The sequence below is a fragment of the Vipera ursinii genome (assembly GCF_947247035.1).
Source record: "Vipera ursinii genome assembly, chromosome: 1".
In the NCBI taxonomy this organism is placed as follows: Eukaryota; Metazoa; Chordata; class Lepidosauria; order Squamata; family Viperidae; genus Vipera; species Vipera ursinii.
Genome location: NC_139512.1, coordinates 301,552,815 through 301,576,467, shown reverse-complemented (window position 1 = coordinate 301,576,467; position 23,653 = coordinate 301,552,815). Strand labels below are relative to the sequence as shown.

Below are 23,653 nucleotides of genomic sequence, written 5' to 3'. Positions count from 1 at the left end.
AGTTTCATGGGAGGCAATGCTTGATTTGTTCTAATTATGCCATCATGTTTGGGTTGGAAGCATTACATAAAGTGACTGAATACAAAATTGTGATGTCAGAAGATACTGTATGCTGATATAGGGGACATACGAGAAGGTTTTCAGCAAGAAACAGGAAGAACTTGAGTTTTGGTGTGAGATAAAGTATAGCAATGAACCCAAAATGAGACTTTTTTGCTTGTTTCAATGGACTCTTACATCCTAAAATATCAGAAAATTGTTTTAATTGTGGATTGGATGACTTGGATGATACAAAAGCTCATCACCTAGAAGTGCCCTGAGACTACAATACAATGAGGACTTTGCACAGGTGGAATGAATATAACTTAGCTGGCTGCAATATTTCTTTGGTTGAAACCTACAATTTTAAGTGACAGACTGCATCAGCTTTAAACCTCTTAAAATGTACATGTTGCCAAGGCTGGTTATAGGGGCAAACAACTGCTGAAATGCTGGGCTCATTTTTATTCAGTTACTGAACTTTCTGTTCAACAGATGATACAAATAATCCAAATAATTTGTCTTTTTTTCATGCTGCCAAGGCCTGTAGTGAGATAGTGTGTTTGCATGTACATGTCATGAAATAAAATGCAACTTTTTTGCCCAGTGGATGAAGAATGTCCTAAAAACTTATAAATGAAAATTATCATCTTATGTAGCAAGAATCATACATACAAATCATGACTGAAGCCATAAAAAGGGCAACAGATCCAAACAAAGGCAACAGTAGACAATCCTTACTTGAAGTGTGTTTTTGTCGGAGGCTAATTTGCACCTGAAATTTTCAGAATTATGCTTAACTGCAAGACAATCACCCCCTTTTTGCTATATCAGTATTTCTTCAGAACAGTTGAGCACTTGATTATATATCCAGCAACTTGGTTTAAATTTAGCTGGATTTTGCAAATTTGTAGGCATGCTTCAGATAACAGGATTATCCAACTGATGTATCTCTCTGTTCTGCAGTACAGAAAAAAGGGGAAACACATTCATTTGCCAATGCAATGCACAACAGTATTATGTTATCTGCAGATGGAAAATGCTAGAACAGAGTCTCTGGAGCTAGGGGTTCCATTTCACCACTGCTTCTTTCATCTATGAAGATCAAAATCTGTGCTGTAAACCAAATTACCCCGAATTGCCATAACATGTAGCAACCTATAGAAACCATTCTGTGTGATGTTTTAATGGCTTGTGAGTGACACCGTGCAAATTTCTTTTCCTCAGTTCTTGCAGGGATGGGTGCAAAAAAATATCAATAATACACAAAAGAGACATATTGATTTTTACTGGAAATGACTTCTTCCTTCTCCAAAGTATCATAGGCTGTGTTTATAGGAGCACTGGATATTTGATATGCTTAAAGCTTCAGGCAAATGCTACATTTAATAAAGCTTTTAAATCAATGTGTGTTCTATGGAAATTTCTGGGTAGAAAGTGAATTAAATCAATCTGTGGCATAAGCCTTTCCTTCATACTTGTATTCAGACTGAGGCATAAACTTCATATACATATTAATAGTTAAACTTAATAAGGAGATGGGGCACATACCTTTCTAAAACTGTAAAAGAGAAACAGTAACCCATTTAAGTTTTAATTTACAGTATAGCATAAAAAATGAAAGTTTAAATAAAAGGCTGATGTTGTTGGCTCCTGAGGTAATTTGTTTTCCTTTGCCCAATGTAGGAGGACTGGCCCTGTCCCCACCAAGTCTCTTATTCTTTAGCCTTATCACTGTCCACATTGGCATATTTTGGGAGATGCTTCACAAGGCAAGGCAGAAGAATACATACTTTATGTGGGAAAGACTCCAGATATTCTTCCCAGGATCTCTGAGAGTAAGGACATCTTAAGTCCTGAGAAGCTGCTGTCTACCAAGAGATCCTATTTAGCATTTCAAAAGGAAAAGTAAATTTAGATGTATTTGAATTATACCATAGCCTCTGCTGGATATTACTTCCTGACCCTCTGTTGAAGATACTTGAATACAAATCTACACAAGCAATTATGAAAATTATTTTTTAAAGGTAGAATATGAAATGGTGGGGAAGACAGTGGTAGATAAGACACCCTCACAAAACTGTCATCTGACCAACACCTTGTGGCCACAGGTCCTGTTCAGAATAAGGTAAACATTCGAAGCTAACATTAAACACAAGAATATGGAAGAAAAATAGGAAGTTCAGTTTGAAAGAATACTAAAAGTATTATGAAGCAATACATTCCCCAGAATTGTTTTTCAATAAATGGTTCTTGGGTTCAATAAAATTATTAACAAAAGAAGAAGAATTGTTTCTTTGGAATCATTACCAGGTGATTTTTTTTAACAGTACAAAAGAGATCGAAATTATCCAAATAATATTTTTGCCAATAGCCCAAGACTGTTTAGTGGTTGCTATTTACATCAAGCAATGACTACTACTAGTAGTTTGAAATAATTAGTACAAATAATTGGATATAGTTCTTAATTTTTGTATACATTGTATTTCTTATGTCTGATAAGCTGCCCTAATGATATGGCTAACATAAAAGGTGTTGCAGGTTCTTTCAGGCTTGAAGGTCACATATATTTAGGAGTAGAAGTCTGTGAATACAAAATGGTGTCACGCATCTTTTAGCACATTCTTACTTTAGCAGTGTCAGAAAAAAAAGGAAAAGAATTAAGCAATGTCAGACTTAGAATGTAAAGGATAAACTCATGATATAGAAAACTCATTAAACAACAATTAAACTGTCCTTATTTCTTAATGAGACATGGGGATAAATCTTCACAGTTCAATTTTTCTTGTTTAATCTTCTCTCTTGCTGTATGATTTTTCTCTTTTTTTAAAAAAAATATCTTTTTTCAAGGTCACTTGCTACCACTTGAGGGAACATGTTTAATTTTTCACCAGAGATAATGCAACTGTTTCTTAATATTCCTGGTATAAACTTTTGCTTGCTCATTTTATTTAACATATGCTCTGTTACAGCTGGTCTGAACCTACTGGGACAGAAAAGTGTTAAGACTTCAAGATTGCTGGCAGGATATTCCTGTTTTTCTGATTTGCAGTTAAACAGAGGAACATGAATTTCTGTGAGAGTGCAATACTTTTCAAAAAATATTAAGTTGGCTAGGGAAAGGTTCAAATAGGAAATGTAGCTCACATTCTACTTCAGAATCTTTACCCCATTAATATGAAAATCTTGGATTCTTCCACATGGTTTCTCATTCCTTTCCCTTGAGGCATTATGAAATTAGGGCCATCAGGAGTGCCTTTGACATCTCACTGAAGGTAATGCAATCAGGATTACATCCTTTATAGCTTGATGCCATAAGCAATCTTGCCACAGCATAAGGCTATCACATAGAAAGTATATGACGAATTGTCACCTTCAGCTCTAATGCTTATTTGAGAAATTATTAGTCCCCATATTAACATCAGTTGGCCCATGGCATCAGAGTCATGAAACCATGGCTTCTGGGTCTTCAAAATATGGACAGCTTAGTAGGTTAGTTTCACTGAACAAAAGAATGGATTCAATGTTAAGAAAAGCACAGAAAATGCAAGAATTAGAATATATAGAACATGCACTGTCATTGTAGGAGCTTCTAAGACCCATTGGGTGCTCCTTGAATGTGCTAAAATTATTTCACTGATATATCATAATGAGTCACTGTATAGGACAGGCCTATCTCAATGCAATAAAATCTCAGTCTAAGAATGGAATTCTAAAAGTTACAAGTTCTTCTCACATTTCTGTCTCATGAGCTTTATTTTCCATTTCTGGAAACAGATGTGTGGACAAGAAAGTTCCAAGCCTTTACCTGACAATAATCTTTCTAAAAGTGGTTAATTTATTATTATCCAAGAAGGGCAAAATAATAAACATACAGTTCTCACGTAATTTTTCTTGTGATTTAACTTCCTGAAGATTTTAGGGCACCCATTTTGTCCATTAATCATCAACTCTTTTTTTAAAAAAAAATTGTGATGTGAAAATTTGATATATCCATTGGTGTAGGCTCTATGGACTGAAAAAGAAGTGTAGTTCTTTTTCAACCTGTGCATTTCTCATCCTTGATTTTGAAAGTTTTTACCATTCCCTTTTATTACGGTTAAAAGAATAGAAAAACCAAAAACACTATCTTTTGATAGTAACACTATCAAAATAATACGTAAACCCTCAATAAAGCATAGTCCCGTCCTACATTCATGTTTTCTGAAAGTAAATTCCACTGAACTCAGTGAGGTTTAATTTGGAATGAACATTTTAAAGGCCTCCTCGAGTGTTGGGAATCTGCATACTGAGCCCACCAATCATTCTTTGGGCTTTGGGGATCTGACATGGATTTCTCCTTACTTGAATGTGAATACTGCTTTGCCCACAATTAGGAAACCTGCCTTATTGGGGCCCAGATCACAAGGAATGCTGCATTTGCATTCAAACAAATATGAATATAATTCCTTTTCAGAATTTGCAACTGAAATGTGAAGGTCCAAGAGAAAAAAGGACATTCTCAACCCATTTTTAAGCATTCAGCTGAACTGTAAAAATTTAAAATGCGACTCACAATGGAGGGGAAACCCAAATCACACAATTATAGCTAAAAGAAATTGAAATTAAGTTTTAATTGCTTTATGGTATCATTTTTCTCCATCAATATAAATTAGGGGCAAATAATTTGTTATCTGTAGATTTTACATTTACTGGGGAGCATTAAGGGATGATGGAGAGGCTTAAGCTACGTATTTTAGGATTGAGTCTGTTATATAGTTCTATTCCATCCTCTCTTCCTTCAGTTTTTCTCTGAGTGTTTCTTTTTTACTCTATATCTATTGAAGATACTCAGTCCTTTGGGAATATTCTCATTTTAATTTGTTTCCTACAAATATTTTTTTCTCCTTCGAATCTCAAGTTTCCCCCAAGTTTGTTCCTACCAGCAGATCTATCCTGCATGTGCTTTGTAAGAGAGGGGGGGCCCTCTTTGTTAACCAATGAGAGCACATGGCATATTGGAACAACTGAATGTGAAGTTTGTTTCTTTAGTGAGACTCATGTAGATTGTTCATTTGTTGTCATGCAGCTGAGGATATTAACTGCCACCTCTTTGATACTGAGGATATACCTGCATGTATCTCTTTCAGATAATTGGGTGTTTTCCACCTGTGGTGCCAGTGGATCACAAGGGCCTACTCAGACCCAGTGCAATGATGCCTATAGGATCTCTAATATCAGTGTACTGGTAGGAACAGAGGAACATTTTCCTGGTGTACAGATATGGAGAGTTCCTGCAGCCAATACATACAGGTGAGCTTTCTTTTACTTATTTGTTGAAACATTGATAGATAGATAGATAGATAGATAGATAGATAGATAGATAGATAGATAGATAGATAGATGATAGATGACATGGAAAGACAAGAGGAAGGAAGACTGAAAGGTACTCATTCATAATTTTATTTGTTTCTTACAACAGTTATTATGTTAAAAATGAGCTGGCAGAAAAACTGCAGAGCTTGATCTCTAAAATCTGTTTTCCCAAACTTTGCTAAGCCTTGAAACACACATTTATTTAGCGTACGGCTGGTCACACACAATATTAAAAGCACTTCATATCTACAAGTTAAAACAGTTAAAACAATTAAAAAAAGAAGCAGTAATAAAACCCAAGAGGAAAACAGAAATAACATTTCAGAGTTTAATGTCGAGTTTGGAAATCCAGTCAGTAGCTGCCGTTGTTACGCAGAGGAAGTCCTTAAAATCTCCTGGGTATCTTCTATTAGTGCATTCCCTCACTATATGTTGGATAGTCTGTCGGGGAGCCCCGCAATCACATTGCGCTGAAAGTGTCTTTCCCCATTTATACAAAGAGTCGGCACACACCCCATGAGTTACTCGTGTCCGTGGCAATCCTTAAGCCACACGTGCCTCCTGGGTGGTGCTAAATGAGTAACAGATGGACTGGTTGCCAGACATCCGTGAGGATCTCCTGGCTTCACACACAACCCCACAGTCCTTTTAAGGACAAAAAATAGCAGAAATAACAGAAATTGAAACACACAAAAAAATGAAGAGACTAAGGAAGGGCAGAATTGGATTTTATTCATTATTTCGGGGACTAGAAAAAAAAGAAAATCCTTACTCCTGAAAAACGTAGGGTGAACTAATGACCCTAGATTTTATTCTTGGCCAGTTCCATTTAAAAGAGCTTAATTAGCCTGTTATGCAGATCGGCCCATATCTAAGAGGTGTGATTAGTAATTTAAACATTACATTTGTAGCCGATATGAAATGGCATAAGGAGCTCTCACATCCTTGCTGCAGTATGAATAGACCAGTAAATCCTCTATCATAGTTTAAGGAGAGGATTGTGTAGAGTTAAATATGAAACATCTAATCTTATGGGAATGGTAGCACAGTATCCAAGGATACCATTACATCTTTGGCAGTTCCAAGAAATCTTTTTCATCCTATTATAATTAATTAAATATTAAAAGCATATGGTAATCCAGTGCAAGAACTGAGGAGATGACCCAAATCTTGCAAGAACACATGTGAGAACTCCTCAAAGTTTTATAGTTTTGTAGTTTTCTGTAATTTTCTCCTTTTCCTCTGTCTGTATTTATGGGGAGGGCAAGTTGTTTCACAACAGTTGATGATTTCTGGTTTAGAATGTGTAGATATCAGTAAATAGTAAAACTACCAAAGGGCTGCCAAGCTGACTCAATCCTAAATGCTGCCCAGAATCAAATGTGAAGTGTATAATTGTTATACTGTTTAGAAGCAATATTATATTGCTACTAAGTTCAACCCATTTGTAGATAAAAAAATTGCCAAGAGAATCACATTTGACTTATTTTTTTTAAGAAATGAAAGCACTGCATCATTTTAAAAAACATTGTAAAAATTGAGAAGATTGGGGTAGGCATGTGTGATTTGGTTTATTTCTAAACTGAGCCATTTCCACATGAGTTAATACATTTGATCCTGCCTGCAAATATTTTAACTTTGGTTTTCTTTTTCCAAAATATACATATTTGTTGTACACATATCATACAGAACATATTTTGAAAATGTATTCTATGTTTCAATGTGTTTTTCATAACCATATGCTGTATTCAAACAAAAAGACTTGAAAACAACGGGGCTTTACAATGAACAGACAGAACTCAATCGTATATTGTTAAAAACAGATGAGAAGCTGATTAAAACACTCTACAGGTTTCTGCTTAATCTAAAGATGGAGGAAGAACAAGTTAAAGAAACAATGATAATTTGGGCAAAAAATGTTGGTCACACTATAGAACTTGAAGAATGGGAAAAGTTATGGGATAGAAATATTAGATTAACTAAAGCTGTATCATATAAAGAAAATTTGTATAAAATGATTTATAGATGGCACATGACACCAGTGAGACTAGCGAAAATGTTTAAAAATACTTCAAATGTTTGTTGGAAATGCAGCCAAAGACCAGGTACCTATTATCATCTCTGGTGGACATGTTCTAAAGCTAAAAGGTTTTGGCTTAAGATACATTTATGGTTGGAGCAGATGGTTAAAAAACAAATAGAATTTTTTTGTTAGGAATGATAGATCCCAATTATGATAAAGAGACTGGGTATTTAATGCATGTATTAGCAGCAGTGAGAATTATGTATGCCCAATACTGGAAAAATGAGAGGGTACCAACTGAAGAAATGCTTATCAAGAAAATACTAGATTGTGCAGAAATGGACAGATTAACTTTACAGATTAAAGAAAAAGAGCATTTAGTTTATTATAGAACTTGGAATAAATTTTATCAATGGCTAGACAAACGAATTAGAGAGAAAGGAACGTGATATTTATTTTTTTTACCTTATTTTACTAAGAAAAATATTAGAGATTGAAAATTTCACATTGTTTACTATAATTTGCTATGTCTATTATTGTTATCAATCATTATTCTCACAACTTTTATTGATGTATATCAACCCAGACAATATGCTATTTGCTAAATATTGAATGTAATTGGGGGAAACCCCAACTCCTCCCTTAACTTTCCCTCTATCTCAACCCCGTACCCCATCCCTGCATTTTCCTCCCCACTCTTATAAAAACAAATAAAATTCACTTAAAAAGAGAGAGAGAGAGAAGATCAGATCTCACCCAGTTTCATTCGCATTGCTTTAAAGGTGCTTGGTAGTAATTTTGTCAGCAGCTTAATGACGAGCCATATTGCTATGGCTGGTCTTTCCCCCACTGGTTTGGAGTGCTGCCCCAGATCAAGCAGAAGGGCTGCCACCCTCCTGCAATCAAGCGGTGATCCCATCCTCGCTCGTCGCCCTTATAGTGTGACTTTCAACCCTTTCCAGGATCCCCCAGCGGGGTGAAATCAGATGCTGAAGACGGAGTTTGCCTCCATGCATCCAAAGGCACCGATGGCAAATCGGAAGTCTCCTTCATAAACATATTTTAGATATAGTCTAGCCATTGAAGCAAACATCATTACTGACAGTGTTGATACTGTAGTTATTAATTTCTTGTTCCATTCTTCAAAGATATCCTTTAATATTTCCACTGTTATAACATTTTGTGTTATTTTGTAAGCCCCAGTATTCTGATATGAAAAACAGGCTTGTATTTTGTTTTCTAGGTAGAACCTTTAGTCCTCTCTAGCTTCCAATTTCTAATATTATCACTTATTTTTGTTTTGACCTAGTATAGCCAAAATAAATCTGTTTCTCAGTAGAAACTGTTTATTTTTAATAGTTAATTCCAAAATCTGATAATAAAAATCCATACTCCATATTTATCTGGACCATTAATTATTTATAACTTTTTGGATCAAAATCTTACATAGCTTTTTATTATGTATTTCAAATTCTTTCTTAAGTGATGTTTAATTTTTCCTTTGTTCAGAATTGAATATAAACTTATCCGATAAAGTCTTTTCCAACATGGTATTTCAAAGGTCTCTAATAGTTTAAACATGATTAATAGGCAATTTTAGAAAGTAATTAGAAAGTAAAGCTTGCAAACTTATTGTCTTTTAAAATACTCTGTCATGTTTATGAAGAAGATGACTGATCTATTGATTTCCCAGCATTCCAAACTACAAAAAATTCACTGTCCTGTGGTCTTCTCATGAGGAGCAATTGTCTGGACCACATAAAGGTGATGTCCAATCCTCTTCTTATCCAGAGAAGTTCTAAACAACTGGTATATTCCTTGGAAGTCTCCATGATTTTGCTTTGAAATGAAAACCTTCAATTTTCCTGATGCTTCTGAAGGCCACTTCTATGATAGATTAGATAGATGGAATAGACAGACAGACAGACAGACAGACAGATCCCTACAGTGTCCAATGGTGGTTTAAATAGCTGAGACACAACTTGGTGAAATTGAGTAGAAAAAGAACCCAAATCTGCTTGCCTGACCATTTTTAGGGAAATTGCTGCTAATGAAAGAAAAAAACCTAATAATATTTCATTCAGCCATTTAGAAAAGAATGACTTTCCTGTGGGAGAACAGGTGGGAATAATTTTTCAAGGCTGGCATGTTATATGAGTGCATATAAAAATATCACCCTAATGTAAAAGAGAAGAGCAGTAAATTATATATACAGAATCTCATTTATTTAATGTTAATGTTGGGGGAAGAAACAACATTTAATAGTATCCCAAGGTTGACTTTGTTATTTAATACACTAGCAAGTAGATCAAAACTTACAAGTCATCAATATAGTGTCTAGCTTTTTTAATGGGATGTTGTGCATTTTGTCTTTCCTGTTATAATGCTTAATTCTGCTTATTTTGGAGATATATTGAGTCAAAACATTCTCTATATTGCAAGATATCTTAACCTGTTGCATAATACCAGACATAGAAGCTTATTTAGGATATCATGGAAGTACTTTCTTTGATGGACATCTCTGGCTAAGAGCAATTACTGTAATCGGCTTGGCTGAGTTGATTAGAACATTCCTCTGGGTCAATTTCCCTAGTAACTTATATTGTTTCTGTTGTTAGATCTTCAGCATTGCTGCCCTTGGTCCCTTGCATGATATCAGCTGAAGTTCTTTGCTCCTTAAAATACATCTAGCCATGATGGGGAGTGGGGTATGACATTGGACAAAAGGAAAAATTTTCATTTTTGGCTAAAGTATGACAAAATGAATGAGCATTTTTTTTTAAAAAAGGGGGTAAACAAATAAAAAGTAAACAAATAAATATGAAATAAATTTTCCATGTAGAACATTTTATTGGTGGTTCCCTCTAAGATTAAGAGTAAGAGTCGAGTATGTCTTTAAGTGGAATGATTTCAGTTAGATGCCATAAAGACCATCAATGATAGAAAAGTCTGATACTTGGTCTATCTACTGGCAATAGGCACCATGCTTTTGAACAACAAATAATCCATTCCTATAATAGTGTTTCTCAACCTTGCCAACTGTGAGATATGTGGACTTCAATTTCCAGAAATTCCCCAGACAGCATACTATAGTATAGACCACTTGTGATATTAACATTTCAAACGCTGTCTTTGTGTGTGTTCTGTTCCAGCCTATGACCGTCCTTGTTTGCTTGTCAAGGACAACCCCCTTTTTTTAATCAATAGGCTGGAAAAATCCAATTTATATACAGTTCAAATACTTAAGTACAAAAAACAACAGAATATTTTCCTTAGCAAATAAATGGTTCAAACAGCAAAAACAAGAGTTAAACAAGACGTTCAGCAAGAACACAAACAGACCAGGATTTCATTTGGAGTTCTACAAACGGTTGCCTTCAGCAACCAGCACTGCCCACACCTTCCCATTTTATTAGCAGCCCCAAGGTGTGGCTTCTCAATGCCTTCTCCTCCTTTCGCTGAGTTGCCGCATAGTCTTTCTCTGCTCTGCTCTGCTAAGTTGCCTTCTATTTTGAGTGTCTATAAATACATTCATCTGTGAAACCTCAGAGTCCATGTCATCCTCCCCACACAGCTGAGCCTCATACAGAACACAACTGGAGGGGCCCGGCTCTTTCTCTGACTGTGAGTCCCGTAATGCCTCAGAGCCTCCCTCCAACTCCGAAGGCTCTCCAAACCCCTCCTCCTCCTCCTCCTCAGATCCCTCAGACTCAGCTATTGGGAGCACAGGCTGGCACAGAATCACAACTCCTCTCTCTCTCTCTCTCTCTGTCTCTCTCTCTCTCTCTCTGTGTGTGTGTGAGAGAGAGAGAGAGAGAGATGCATTTCAGTAGGCATTTGTAATTGCTGCCTACTCCTTGACTTTCCTTTATTCTGTTATCACCACAGAATGAAAGCAGATTCAGTTCCTAGAAGATTGTTTTCTTTAAAATAAACATTTAGAATTTTAGTGGTTTGGTTTGGTTTGGTTTGGTTTGGTTTGGTTTGGTTTGGTTTGGTTTGGTTTGGCTTGGTTTGATTTGGTTTGGTTTGGTTTGGTTTGGTTTGGTTTGGTTTGGTTTGGTTTGGGCCAAGAAAAGCCTATCGCCAATGGTTCCTTGCAAACCAGAGAGATTTTTCCCAGTTTAAGCTGAGTCATCTTTCATTTCAGAGACTGATTCGGAGTGTTAAGAAAGGGCAGAAAAGCATTGTTTTTAAGGCTATTGTTGGGAGCAAAGTGCTTGGGAGTTTTTCTACCTGACATGCAAACTGACATAATCATCTATGGGTCATGTGCATTCTGATATATTTTGGAGTGAAAACACCACTGGTGCCAACCAACACCCTTATTACATAATCTATGTTTGTTTATAAATAAAGGAATAGTTCTCATTGCTGCTAGACGTTTTCCTCTCTAAATGAATTAGGGGGAGATGGGTAGACATCAACAACACTTGCAAGAACTTACATGATCTTATTGAGGAGGAGAACGTGGACCTTGCCTGCATCACAGAGACCTGGTTCGGCCAAGAGGGGGGTGTCCCCCTCTTGGAACTATGCCCACCGGGCTTCTGGGTGCTTCACCAGCCATGGGCCCAGGGCAGGGGTGGGGGGAGTGGCGGTTATTATTAAAGAGAGTCTTTGTCCATGATTAGCCACTGTCCCTCAGATAGGCGGGTGTGAGTCTCTCCTTTTGAAGTGGGGTCTTGGAGTTCACTTGGGCCTATTGATTATGTACCTGTCTCTCAGCTGCGTGTCATCAGCCCTGCCCAAGCTCCTCGACGTCCTGCCTGGGTTGGCGATTGAGTTCCCAAGGCTTATAGTTCTGGGGGATTTCAATCTGCCTTCCACAGGTGAGGCGTCTGAGTTGGCTCGGGAATTCATGGCTTCCATGACAGCCATGGACTTGACTCAAATAATTCAAGACCCGACCCATAATGGAGGGCACACACTCGACCTGGTTTTTATCTCTGGACAGTGGATTAATGATCTGGGTAGGGGGGATTTAACCATCCAACCTCTGTCATGGTCTGATCATTTTCTTCTCTGGCTTGACTTCCAATACGCCACCCCCTGCCACTGGGAGACAGAACCGACCAGGTGGTTCCGCCCCAGGCGCCTGATGGACCCCGAGAGGTTCCAGACGGAGCCTGGGACATTTCCTGCTTCCTTTGCCCATGACTCTGCTGAGGCCCTAGTGGTAGCCTGGGATAGGACTGCTGCTGGGGCCTTGGATCAAGTTGTGCCTTTGCGGCCTCTGACCCAGCACAGATCCCAGGTGGCCCCCTGGTTTACCAAGGAGCTCCAGGAGATGACGCACCGGAAAAGATGCCTAGAGAGCTGTCGGAGGTCTAGCAGATCTGAATCTGATCGAACACGGCTAAGAACTTGTCTTAAGTCTTCCCTAGTGACGATGGAAGCGGCAAAGCGTGTTTACTTTTCCGCTCTCATTGCATCCGCAGATAACTGCCCAGCTGCCCTGTTTAGAGTGACCCGCTCACTGTTAAATCAGTGACCGAGGGATGACCCCTTGCAGGGTAGGGCTGAGAAATTTGTACAGTATCTGCAGGACAAAATTGCTCAGAGTCCAGTTTGGACTCCGACTGGATGGAATCTGCCGGAGTGGAGAGGACAGGTCTTGGTTATAATATTTGGGGTGAGTTTGACCCTGTTTCTTTGGAAGATGTGGACAGGATTATGCGTAGACTGAGCGCTACAACTTGTCTATTGGACCCATGTCCCTCCTGGCTGGTTTTGGCCGCTGGGGAGGTGACAGGGGGCTGGCTCCAGGCAGTTGTCAACGCTTCACTGATGGAGGGTGTCTTCCCCTTTGCCTTAAAAGAAGTGGTGGTGAGGCCCCTTCTCAAGAAGCCTGCTCTGGACCCGGCCTCCTTGAATAACTATCATCCTGTCTCCAACCTTCGCTTTTGATACCATCGACCAAGGTATCCTGCTGCGGTGACTTGAGGGGTTGGGAGTGGGAGGCACTGTTTTATGGTGGTTCTCCTCCTACCTCTTGGGCTGCTCATAGTTTGTATTGGCAGGGGGGCAGAGATCTACCCCAAGGCCCCTCACTTGTGGGATGCCTCAGGGGTCGGTTCTCTCCCCCCTCCTGTTTAACATTGGGTGAGATCATCTGTGGCTTTGGGGTGAGGTATCACCAATATGCAGATGATACCCAGTTGTTCATCTCCACCCCAAACCAACCCAGCGATGCCCTTGACGTGATGTCCCGGTGCCTGGAGGCGGTGCAAATCTGGATGGGAAGGAACAGGCTCAGGCTGAATCCCTCCAAGACCGAGTGGCTGTGGATACCGGCATCTCATATTGTCCATGTTCCACCTCTTTTGATGGGGGGAGGTATTGCCCCCCTCTGAAAGGGCTCACAACTTGGGTGTCCTGGATTCACGGCTTAACTTGGAGGATCATCTAACTGCTGTGACCAGGGGGGCCTTCACACAGGTTCACCTGGTGTGCCAGTTGCGCCCCTTTTTGGACCGAGATGCCCTATGCACAGTCACCCATGACCTTGTCACTTCTCGCCTGGATTACTGCAATGCTCCCTACATGGGGCTGCCCTTGAAGTGCACCCGGAGGCTTCAGCTGGTGCAAAATGCGGCCGCGTGGGTGCTTATGGGAGTTTCTTGATACTCCCATGTTACACCACTCCTGCGCGAGCTGCACTGGCTTCCGGTTGTCCTCCAGGTGCGATTCAAGGTGCTGGTAATCACTTTTAAAGCCTTACATGGCTTAGGCCTGGGGTACTTGCGAGACCACCTGCTGCCATTATCAACCTCCCATCACCCAGTTCGCTCCCACAGAGTCGGCCTCCTCAGGGTGCCGTCAGCTAAGCAATGCCGGCTGGCGACCCCCCCCAGGGGAGACCCTTCTCTGTGGGCACACCGACCCTCTGGAATGAACTGCCCCTGGAGCTGAGGATGGCCCCTGACCTTCGGTCCTTCCGCCGTGACCTGAAGACATGGACGTTCCAACAATCGGGCCTGGACTGACTGTAGTTTTAAATTTGGTTTTACTGGGTCTATTGTTATGTATTTACTTCATTGTTTAATTCTTTTTTAAATTTTGTATTTTATGTTTTTAATTTTTTATTGTTGTGAGCTGCCCCGAGTCCTTAGGGAGAAGGGCGGCATATAAATTTAATAAATTCAGTTCAATTCAATTCAAAGTATTGTGAAGAGACCTGATCTCCAGGGGGTTCCTTAATTATAATTGTTTTCTTTTTAGTTTGTGGCAATGTTTCCTCTTTTAGTCAGGCAAACTGACAATATGCCTTCATCCAGCTGATGACTTCTGAGAAGTAAACAGTCTGATCTTCTCTTCCATTATCCTTAGCCTTAGCAAGGATCCTCTGAAACTAGTCCCATGTTGGTTCTCTTCCTCTTTAACACACTTTATAGATTTAGTACTGTTTACAAACTAAGAAGTTTTCGGCTAAGGAACACCTAATCCATTTTAGAATCACTCTCCAGTCTTTCTCTGGACTGAAACCAACAACCCATTTACAACAAACACTAGAGCTCTCTAAGTCCACATTAGTCATTTTAGCTGAAAGCCATCAGCTCCATTTTGAAGCTTTTTCTTCCCAAAGCCTTCGTGGGTGTTGTTTAAAATTTGCCTCTTTGTGTCTCCATATCTGTTGCCCCACCTCTCTCTCCTAAAGCTAACTTTATCCGAAAAGTAAGTATAACATTTTTGATTGAGTGTCACATGGATGCATGAAGAGCCAAAGGGAAACTAATTCTGAGTGCAGACTCAGACTCATCATAAGGAAGCTCCATATCTGGCAGTATGGTGGTATCTGCAGATTTTCACACTACTTTTTAAATATATATTCTCTTCCAGTTTGTAATCCATGTAAGAATAATTCATGTCTTCATAGGCTTAAGCGCTTTCACTTGGGACTAGTACCCACCTCAGTGTCTTTTTTCAGTCATTTGGCTGATCTATTATTAGTGAAGTAGCAAGGCACAGATAATTGATTCTGTTAGCAACAACAAAAGTAAAAAATATGTATATTCAGATCCAATTCCTTATCATCTTTGAGAAGAGCCTGATGGATGTTCTTTAGCAGTAAATCCTTGCTTTTGAAATGCATTACAGAAAGAAGATACTGTATGCCTGGCATCCATTCCGGTTTTATTTTTTTACACTAGGATAGGATTTTTTTCAATTCTCCCAGATTTATTAACTTTTAATTTTAATTTTAGTACCACAACCCATTCTGTTACTAATTTTATTCCTGCTATTTAATGGTGACAATAGAATGGAATTAAGTTTTTATATGTATTTTTAAACAGCTTTTTTTTGCTCTGTGTTGCTCTGATAAGTGCTTTATAAGAAAGAAAATTAAATAGCTCAAAGGAAAAAATGCAATCAATCCAAGGGAAAAAAGGTTAAGATCTCATTTTTTAGGTTTCTTTATCTACATTTCTCAGAGCCTCTCAAATTCTACAGCAGTCAGTCCATGTCCCAAGTCAAACAAATTGCTTTGACATAGAAAAGACCATCAATTGGCTTCTTACAGCATGATTTAGTGTCCCTCAAAACAATAAAAATGCAGCAAGCATAGATTTTTTTTATAAACCAAATCCCCATTTTTGTATCCCCAGACCTTGTCAAAAACACCATTGTATACATTCTTGTTGCTTTAACTACTGTCATTCATCCCAACAAGATGATAATTGGCACTATAGGAGCCGTGCAAATTTGCCATGCATTATCAATGGCAGAACAAATGCCCTCTTTGTAGCTATAGGCTTTGACAAATGTGTAGAGTTGCGACCTGGAGCTAACTGTTCTTCTTTCACAGCTGGTGAATGAGGCACTAAGAGTGTCTCTCTGGGTTCCTGACTTTATTGCTTATATGCAAAATCTACTCTTACACAGAAAAATATGGCCCCTAATTGCTGCCAATTAGCCCTGCCAGCTTGCCTTGCTGAATAGCGCACCTCATTAGCCATTACAGTTTCCTGCTGAAAATCAGCTCAATGCCTCCTGCTCCTCCTAGCATCTGTTCAGGAGCTGCTATCTCGTGGCCATCGTGTCCTCTCGTGTGTCAATTGCTGCCTTATTAAAGAATGATAGCTTGGGTTATGGAAAGTGACACATGAGCATCATCGGATCAGATTCCAAGAACCCCTCTGCTTTATGAGCATTTGGAGTTAGGGAGCCAATGTTTTCAGCAAATCCTTTGCCAGCTTTTGATCATCTTGAAAGTGTATGGATTCTGGGCCAGTTAAATCAGTGACTGAGATATACCAAAGAAGAATCACTTAGTTATGAAGCAAATGTAAGGTTTAGAAAATGACAAACCTGGGGTGGGGGGGATCTGTACCAGGTTATTCTGTGGTCAGAATAAATAATTCTGATTGTATTTCTCTTATGACTTTTTGCCTTTTTTCTCTTTTGTTTTTCTTTTACTTGTAGCATCTCAGGCTATGGAGCAGCTGGTGGCAAAGGGAAAAACAGTATGATGAGATCACATGGTGTGAATGTCGTGGGAATATTTCCACTTGAGAAGAATGATACCTTGTATATCTTGGTGGGACAACAAGGAGAAGATGCTTGTCCTAGTGTAAGTGATTATCCTTCCACCATTTATTATGATGACTTTTCTTCCCATTTCTGTGCAGCTGCTAAAAACGTGGCATTCTGAGCTTCCCAGCCTTTGTTCTATTGATTTTAGCCTGTTATTACATCCTTCCCATCATCCAACAAAAGTATCTGGCCCAGGAAAAATAGCCTGTTCTGATTGTACCACACATACAAACATTTCCTCTGCTCTCTGCCAAGTGCCACGTAGATCACTCATTCCATCTGCCTTCCTGACTGCACACAGCCTATCATCACATCAGGCGATGTATTTTCAGAGGTTTGAAATGATGTCCATATTTTGCCAAGTCTGTTCTTCTGAATGGGAATTTGATTTCTGGTATAAAATGCTGCTGCAGCATCTGGGTAAACTGTCTAGTGGAGGAGGGGGATGAGATGGATGTGATTGCTGATGGGTTGTGTATCAGGCAAGAAACTTGTACTGTGGTAACAATTGCTCAAGCTCTCTACTTACCCAGTAAATAAAATTCATTCATCTTGGGAGTTATTATGCACAAAGCATCTTAATGTACAAACTGGAAGTCTACTTGGTTCTAGAGCACCAGATGTGGCAGCTGGATTTCTGCAGACAATGGGGACGGGGAGGGGAGGACACAGATGGTAGGACAATGATTTAACTGGGTTATGAGTATGGTGGATTCAGACACATTTTTTTCAAATTTATTTTTTAAATTTTGATGTATTTTTTTATAAGGGAACTTCAAGATACAGAAAATATTCAGTGATATCTTTTTAAATTGCAATCCTTTTGCTCTTTGTATTCTTCAGGGCTCTTGTCTTGAGCATCTTTTGGATGGCTAAGATTTAGACAGTGGTTATTTATGCTTTACCTGAACAAATGAAAATGGGGGTGGCATGATATCTAACAAAATGAAATTCAATGGTGAAAAAAGTAAGGAACTATGTTTAGACAAAAAAAACCCAAATGCATAGGTGTAATATAGGTGGTACATTGCTCTACAGTAGTAACTGCAAGACAGATCTTGAAGTCCTAGTAGACAATCACTTAAATATGAGCCAAGTGTGCTGCAGCTGCCAAAAAAAGCCAGTGCAGTCTTAGGCTGCAATAACAGAGGGATAAAATCAAGATCACATGAGGTGTTAGTATGACTTTATAATGTCTTGGTAAGACCACACTTGGAATACTGCATCCAGTTTTGATTGCCATGATATAAAAAAGATGTTGAGACTTTAGAACAGAGCTTTTCAACCAGTGGTACGGGTACCACCTGTGGTACATTGACACCTTGCAGGTGGTACGTGACCATCCTAGAAAAGTGGTAGCGGGGGAGGGGAATGAGCTGAACCAGTGGCAGCCCTGCACAATCCTGAGCGAGAGATAGCTTGAGCTGCAGGGCTGTCAGGGCTCAGCGAAAGCACCAGGATCAGCACTGCTTTTCAGCTGATTGGTGCTTCTTCGGGGCTGTCAGGGTTCAGTGGAAGCACCAAGATCAGTGCCAGGCTCCAGCTGGAGCTCAGCACTGATCCTGGTGCTTTTGCTGAGCCCTGAAGAAGCACCAATCAGCTGGAAAGCAGCACTGATCCCAGCACATCTGCTGAGCCCAGAAGAAGCACCGATCAGCTGGAATGTTGCAGCATCTCCAGGGTCTTGTGATTTACATTCAGATGTTTGGCAACTGATTCATATTTATGATGGTCACAGTGTCCCAGGGTCATGTGAAGTGACTAAAACCTGCTGCAACCACCCAGCAGATGGGGGGGGAATAAAAACCAAACACCCCCCACCCCACTCCTTCTGCCAATCCTCAACAGAAATGCTCACAACAATGAAAACCTCGGAGAGGAAATAGAGCGCCATCAGGCGGGCAGGGTGTCTTGCTTGGCTGTGGCTTGGGGGTCACTTTTTTCAGTGCCATTCTAACTTCAAACAGTCACTAAGCGAACTGTTGTAAGTTGAGGACTACCTGTACTTTATCACTTTTTTCCTTTTTTTGTCATCAAGTTTTTGACACCTTGCTAGGTGACTGGTGGTACTCGGATGTTGCCATATCCTAAAAGTGGTACAATGGGTGAAAAGGTTGAAAAGTCCTCCTCTAGAAAGAGAAAAGAGCACAAAGATGATTAGGGGACTGAAAGCTAAAACATATGAAGAACAATTGCATTAATTGAGTATGTCTAGTATAATGAAGAGAAGAAATAGTGCTTGACATGATAGTAGTGTTCCAATATCTAAGGGCTACCACAAAGAAGAAGGGGTCAACCTATTCTCCAAAGTACCTGAAGGCAGGAGAAGCAATGGAAGGAAAATAATCAAGGAAAGAAACAATCTAAAACTAAGAAGAAAATTCCTGACAATTAGAAAATTAATCAGTGGAACAACTTGCATCAGAAGTTGTGGGTGCTCCAACATTGGAGATTTTTAAGAAGAGATTGGACAACCATTTGTCTGAAATGGTATAGGATTTCCTGCCTCAGCAAGAGATTGGACTAGAAGGTCCCTTCCAACTATGTTATTCTGTTATTCTGTTATTTTGTATCAATGATCTGGACATTGCAGCATACTCTAATATATGAAGTCATTAAATTACAGGCCACTGTAATCTTTACAAGAATTTATTGAGTAGTAATGTAATCAAGGCAAAGATATTGTATTGACTTTGTGAAAGTAGTAGCAGTAGTTTTAACCTGATTTCATTGTAATCAGTTACGTGTTTGCTGTGAAATGTGTTTCATATACATAGTATATATATACATAAAATACATTGTGCGTGTTAATGTGTCTGTTTGTGCATGTGTAAGAATCCAGCTGTGATGTGTCACAACTGGAGAAGCGAATGGCTAATTAAATAGCTTTGAGTCACTGCATGAAGTTGTTTGATTAGCCACCCCTCCTCCAATTGTGAATTGGATGCAGCTAGTAGATGTTTTCTTATGATATCAAATGGCCCTTGAAGGACCAATTCTAATCAAGCTCCTAATGATCAACAAATTAAACTTAAAAGATATATGTTTAGTAAATTAGTACAGATTAGGTTCTCTTTTTTCTTCTTGTAAATGTTAAATTATTGTAGCTGGTTAATAATGTAAATAAGCTACAGAGTAATAATAATGCATGTTTTTCTGTCTTTGGTCTGAAATTCTTATTGTGAAGCATGAAGCAAGACCAAAGGTGCTTTTCTTCTTTTTATAGATTATAGATTAAATTGATCTAAATAACATGGCATGGCCTGATGTATTCAAACAATACATCTGAAGTAGAGGCCAATTCCTGCCTGTGCTTTATATGATAACCCTAAGAGAAAGATGTTTGAATTAACAAGGAACAGTATCAAGTCGTGGACGTAGTTCTGTGTAATGATTTTCAAGGAAATAATTTTCTCAGTCATCTGGCAGCCATCAAGTATCTACAGCAGCATCTGCAGTAGGGGTGAAAATCTGCATAAACACAGTTGCAGTATCACAATCCAAGATCTCTTCCTTCCATATGTATAATAGTGTAGCATGTGCATAAAAAAAGGGACAGGGTTTGGGTCACAATGCTATGCCTACCTTCTTACAGATTTTGAAAACATTGACACAGAAAACCTTGGGTTGCAATCAATCAGTTACAAAAGAATCACCTCCAGGTGACATAGGTGGCATATAAGATGGATAGATGGATGGATGAAGGAAGGAACGAATGAATGAATAAAACATTCAAGGAAGTATATAAATATTGTGTGACTATATGAACATGTTCAGAGGCAGAAAAATGGATTGTAATGAACAAATGATGCAATATAATTGACTGATTGATTTAAATGTTTATGGCTGCCTATCTTAAATTCATGACTCTGAGAATCTAACAACAATTAAAAACTCTACAATAAAATAAAACAAGTTGAAAAACAGCACAAATAAAATTGGCTCCAACTTGCATGGCCAGTTCAAAACTTAGGCAAGCTGTAGTTCAAAAACATCTAGAGGAACTTGGGTTCACTGTGCTTAGAGCGTTAGATTATGAATTCAAATTCCTATTGCAATGATTATTCTTCAACATAATCTAATCCTTCAAACATGAAAAGTCAGGTCTGTATCACTGGAATATAAGTAAGCATTTTAACAATGCTTACAATGTCAAGCAGGTTTGGTTCCAACCTCCGAAAACGCTCTGGAATGAATGCATTCAGTCACAGGTAATTTCTCATCTATATGTTAGAAGTTCCCTAGAAACAGAATATATCCTTCTTCTTTTTTTACGTTATGTCTATTCTGGCAGTAAAATTTTATTAACAATATTTATAAGACATCCCCATCCACATGGACTGAGAACCAACCTAAAGTAACCAGTTTTTCATCAGTGTGTAAGCCTACTTTTAGAAAAGAATATACAAAACTTCTGAGTCTCACAGTACAGATAGTATGCCAACATACAATTAAAATTTGTGTTGTTTCCCAATACAGCTGAGGTTGAAGCAAGGTTTTCTTGCTGGGCCAAGGAGCAGAATGACAGACCCAACATTCATAACTCTGTCACTCTTTGAGCTCAGTAGAGCAGTGTGGTGCATTAGGAAATAATTTCTAATAATTAAGCTTTGATGAAATATCTCTTGAAATATTCAGGAAGACCAAATGGTTACTTGCAGGAAGATGGAGTTGTTTTCCAATCATCTCTTTGCAAATAAAAATACACCATTGCCTGAGGAATTACCTAGCACAGGGGTGTCAAACTGCTGGCCTACGGGCTGGATGCATCATAGTGAAACCACGTCCACCCCACTGCCGGCAATGGCAAAAAAGTCGCTATACATTGTGACACATCATGTGATGTTGCGGGTTTGACACCCCTGACCTAGCACTTTTATCATTGCATTAAACAGCAAATTAGCACAGTTAAAAGCCAGGCAAAAACCTAATTTCTATTTCATAGTACCTGTAACCTACTATCAGTTTCAGGCCAATTGGCTTGGGCTTGTTCTAGACATGCCTCAGAATGTCTTACTTCATTGCTTTCTAGTGTATCATTCTGTATTTCCTGTAATAAAATCGAAAATCAAAACTTATCGGGAAGTAAAAGAAAAGTAGCACACTCCTTTTCATACCAAATTTCAAACTGTTCCTTATGCAAAAGAGGATTCAGCTACAGCCTGAAATAGCCAGATGATAAACTTGACAACAAAGCTTGATTATCCCAGAATTTAAAGTTCTAGTACAACGGAGGACAACTGGATTAGGGAAAACAGTACTTTCACTTTGGAACTCTTCTCATTTTACTCCAAGTGTAAGCTGAGAATTAGGCCTGGAATGACATAGGTTCAGTAGCTCTGGTTTCCATGGAGGAGGCCAAGAAGAAATTTCTCCATCTGAATTTGTTTACTGGGTTTTATCTGCAGATCCATCATGCCATACAGAAAGTTTGCCGTGGAGAGAATAATGTGATTGAAGATGAAATTAAAGCAAATGGAAGCATCCAAGAATGGGCAGGAGGAGGAGGTGGAGGAGGAGGTGCAACTTACATATTTAAGGTATATTAAGGACTACCTTATATTCTAATTATGGGCTCTTCTTTTGGAGGCAGAGGATTGAATTTGAGATTTTTTCAGGCAAAATATTTCTCTAACACTGGGTTGTATTAAGAGAAGAAGGCAAGCAGAAAATTTGAGGGTGTCAAAAACAGAATGAGTAGCTCTTTCAGAATCTGACTTTGGGGAACTACCTCTGAAATAATGTAATCCTTGAAGCAAAGCCCCTGGTTCCTGCATTGTCAACACCTTCTCTCTTCAATCACAGGGAATCACAAGGAAGTCATTGTTTCTGGTTTTTTCTTAATAATTTCAGTTTAGTACTGTACCCAAAGCATTATGTCAGACCATGCACAGTCTTATTGCGCTGAGGTAACCCAGGAGTAAATACAATAAACAGTGGTTTGTATTAAATGGTGGTTTATATTACAATATCCAGAAATATACTAGAAACAAAATACATACATGTGATAATTCAGCAAATTCCAATACACAGCAATTACAGCAGGAAATGGACAAGAGAGAGAGAGACTCTAGCAAGGCCTTCCCTTTTATACTCAAGCTCTTAAAGGGATAGAGACTCATGCTGAGTCATTCCTAACACTGCATCAATCACCTCACATTATACAAGCTGGTTAGCTTCTAAATCATTATCTTGGCATATTAAATGTTTTAGAAGTTTTGGTTTATTGCAGTTCCTTCATAGGAATGCATAGGAATACATCATAGGAAAAAAAGTAGGGATGTCTTAAGTGTCACGGTCCATATTTAACATTTATGCAAGGTTAAGGGCTGCAAAGAACAGGTTTGAGTTTTTAAGGGTTGCCTGTCTCTTTTTTATACCAATATATACCTTGCATTGTGTTAGAGTTAAAAGGGGAAAAAAGACTTGCAGCCAAATAGTCACCAGGTTACATAGCTCCTACTGAAAAAGCAGTAGAGACCAGGGCTGGATGGTTTTTGCCCATCTGGATCAGGACATAATGAAGGCAAATGCTCATACCCTTAACACTTCACAATTAGATTGCTGACATGTGATCTATTGCCCTTAAAGACCTCCTGGAAACTTCACCTGGTGCAAAATGTGGGTCCCCATGTGCTTATAAGACAATGACAGTACAGTCATGTAATACTATTTTTATGGGAGCTACATTGGCTACAA

The 23,653-nt window shown here is 38.8% G+C and overlaps 1 protein-coding gene across 1 annotated transcript in view; it reads left to right on the top strand.

Moving 5' to 3' along the window:
* ALK (ALK receptor tyrosine kinase) overlaps positions 1-23,653 on the top strand; it is a gene marked incomplete at both ends in the record, with an annotated part of 722,117 nt that overhangs the window by 634,738 nt on the left and 63,726 nt on the right. Inside the window, 3 exons of the mRNA XM_083376785.1 lie at positions 5,169-5,331; positions 16,844-16,991; positions 22,363-22,494. Coding sequence (XP_083232911.1) covers positions 5,169-5,331; positions 16,844-16,991; positions 22,363-22,494 — 443 coding nt within the window. The remainder of the gene's footprint in view (positions 1-5,168; positions 5,332-16,843; positions 16,992-22,362; positions 22,495-23,653) is intronic.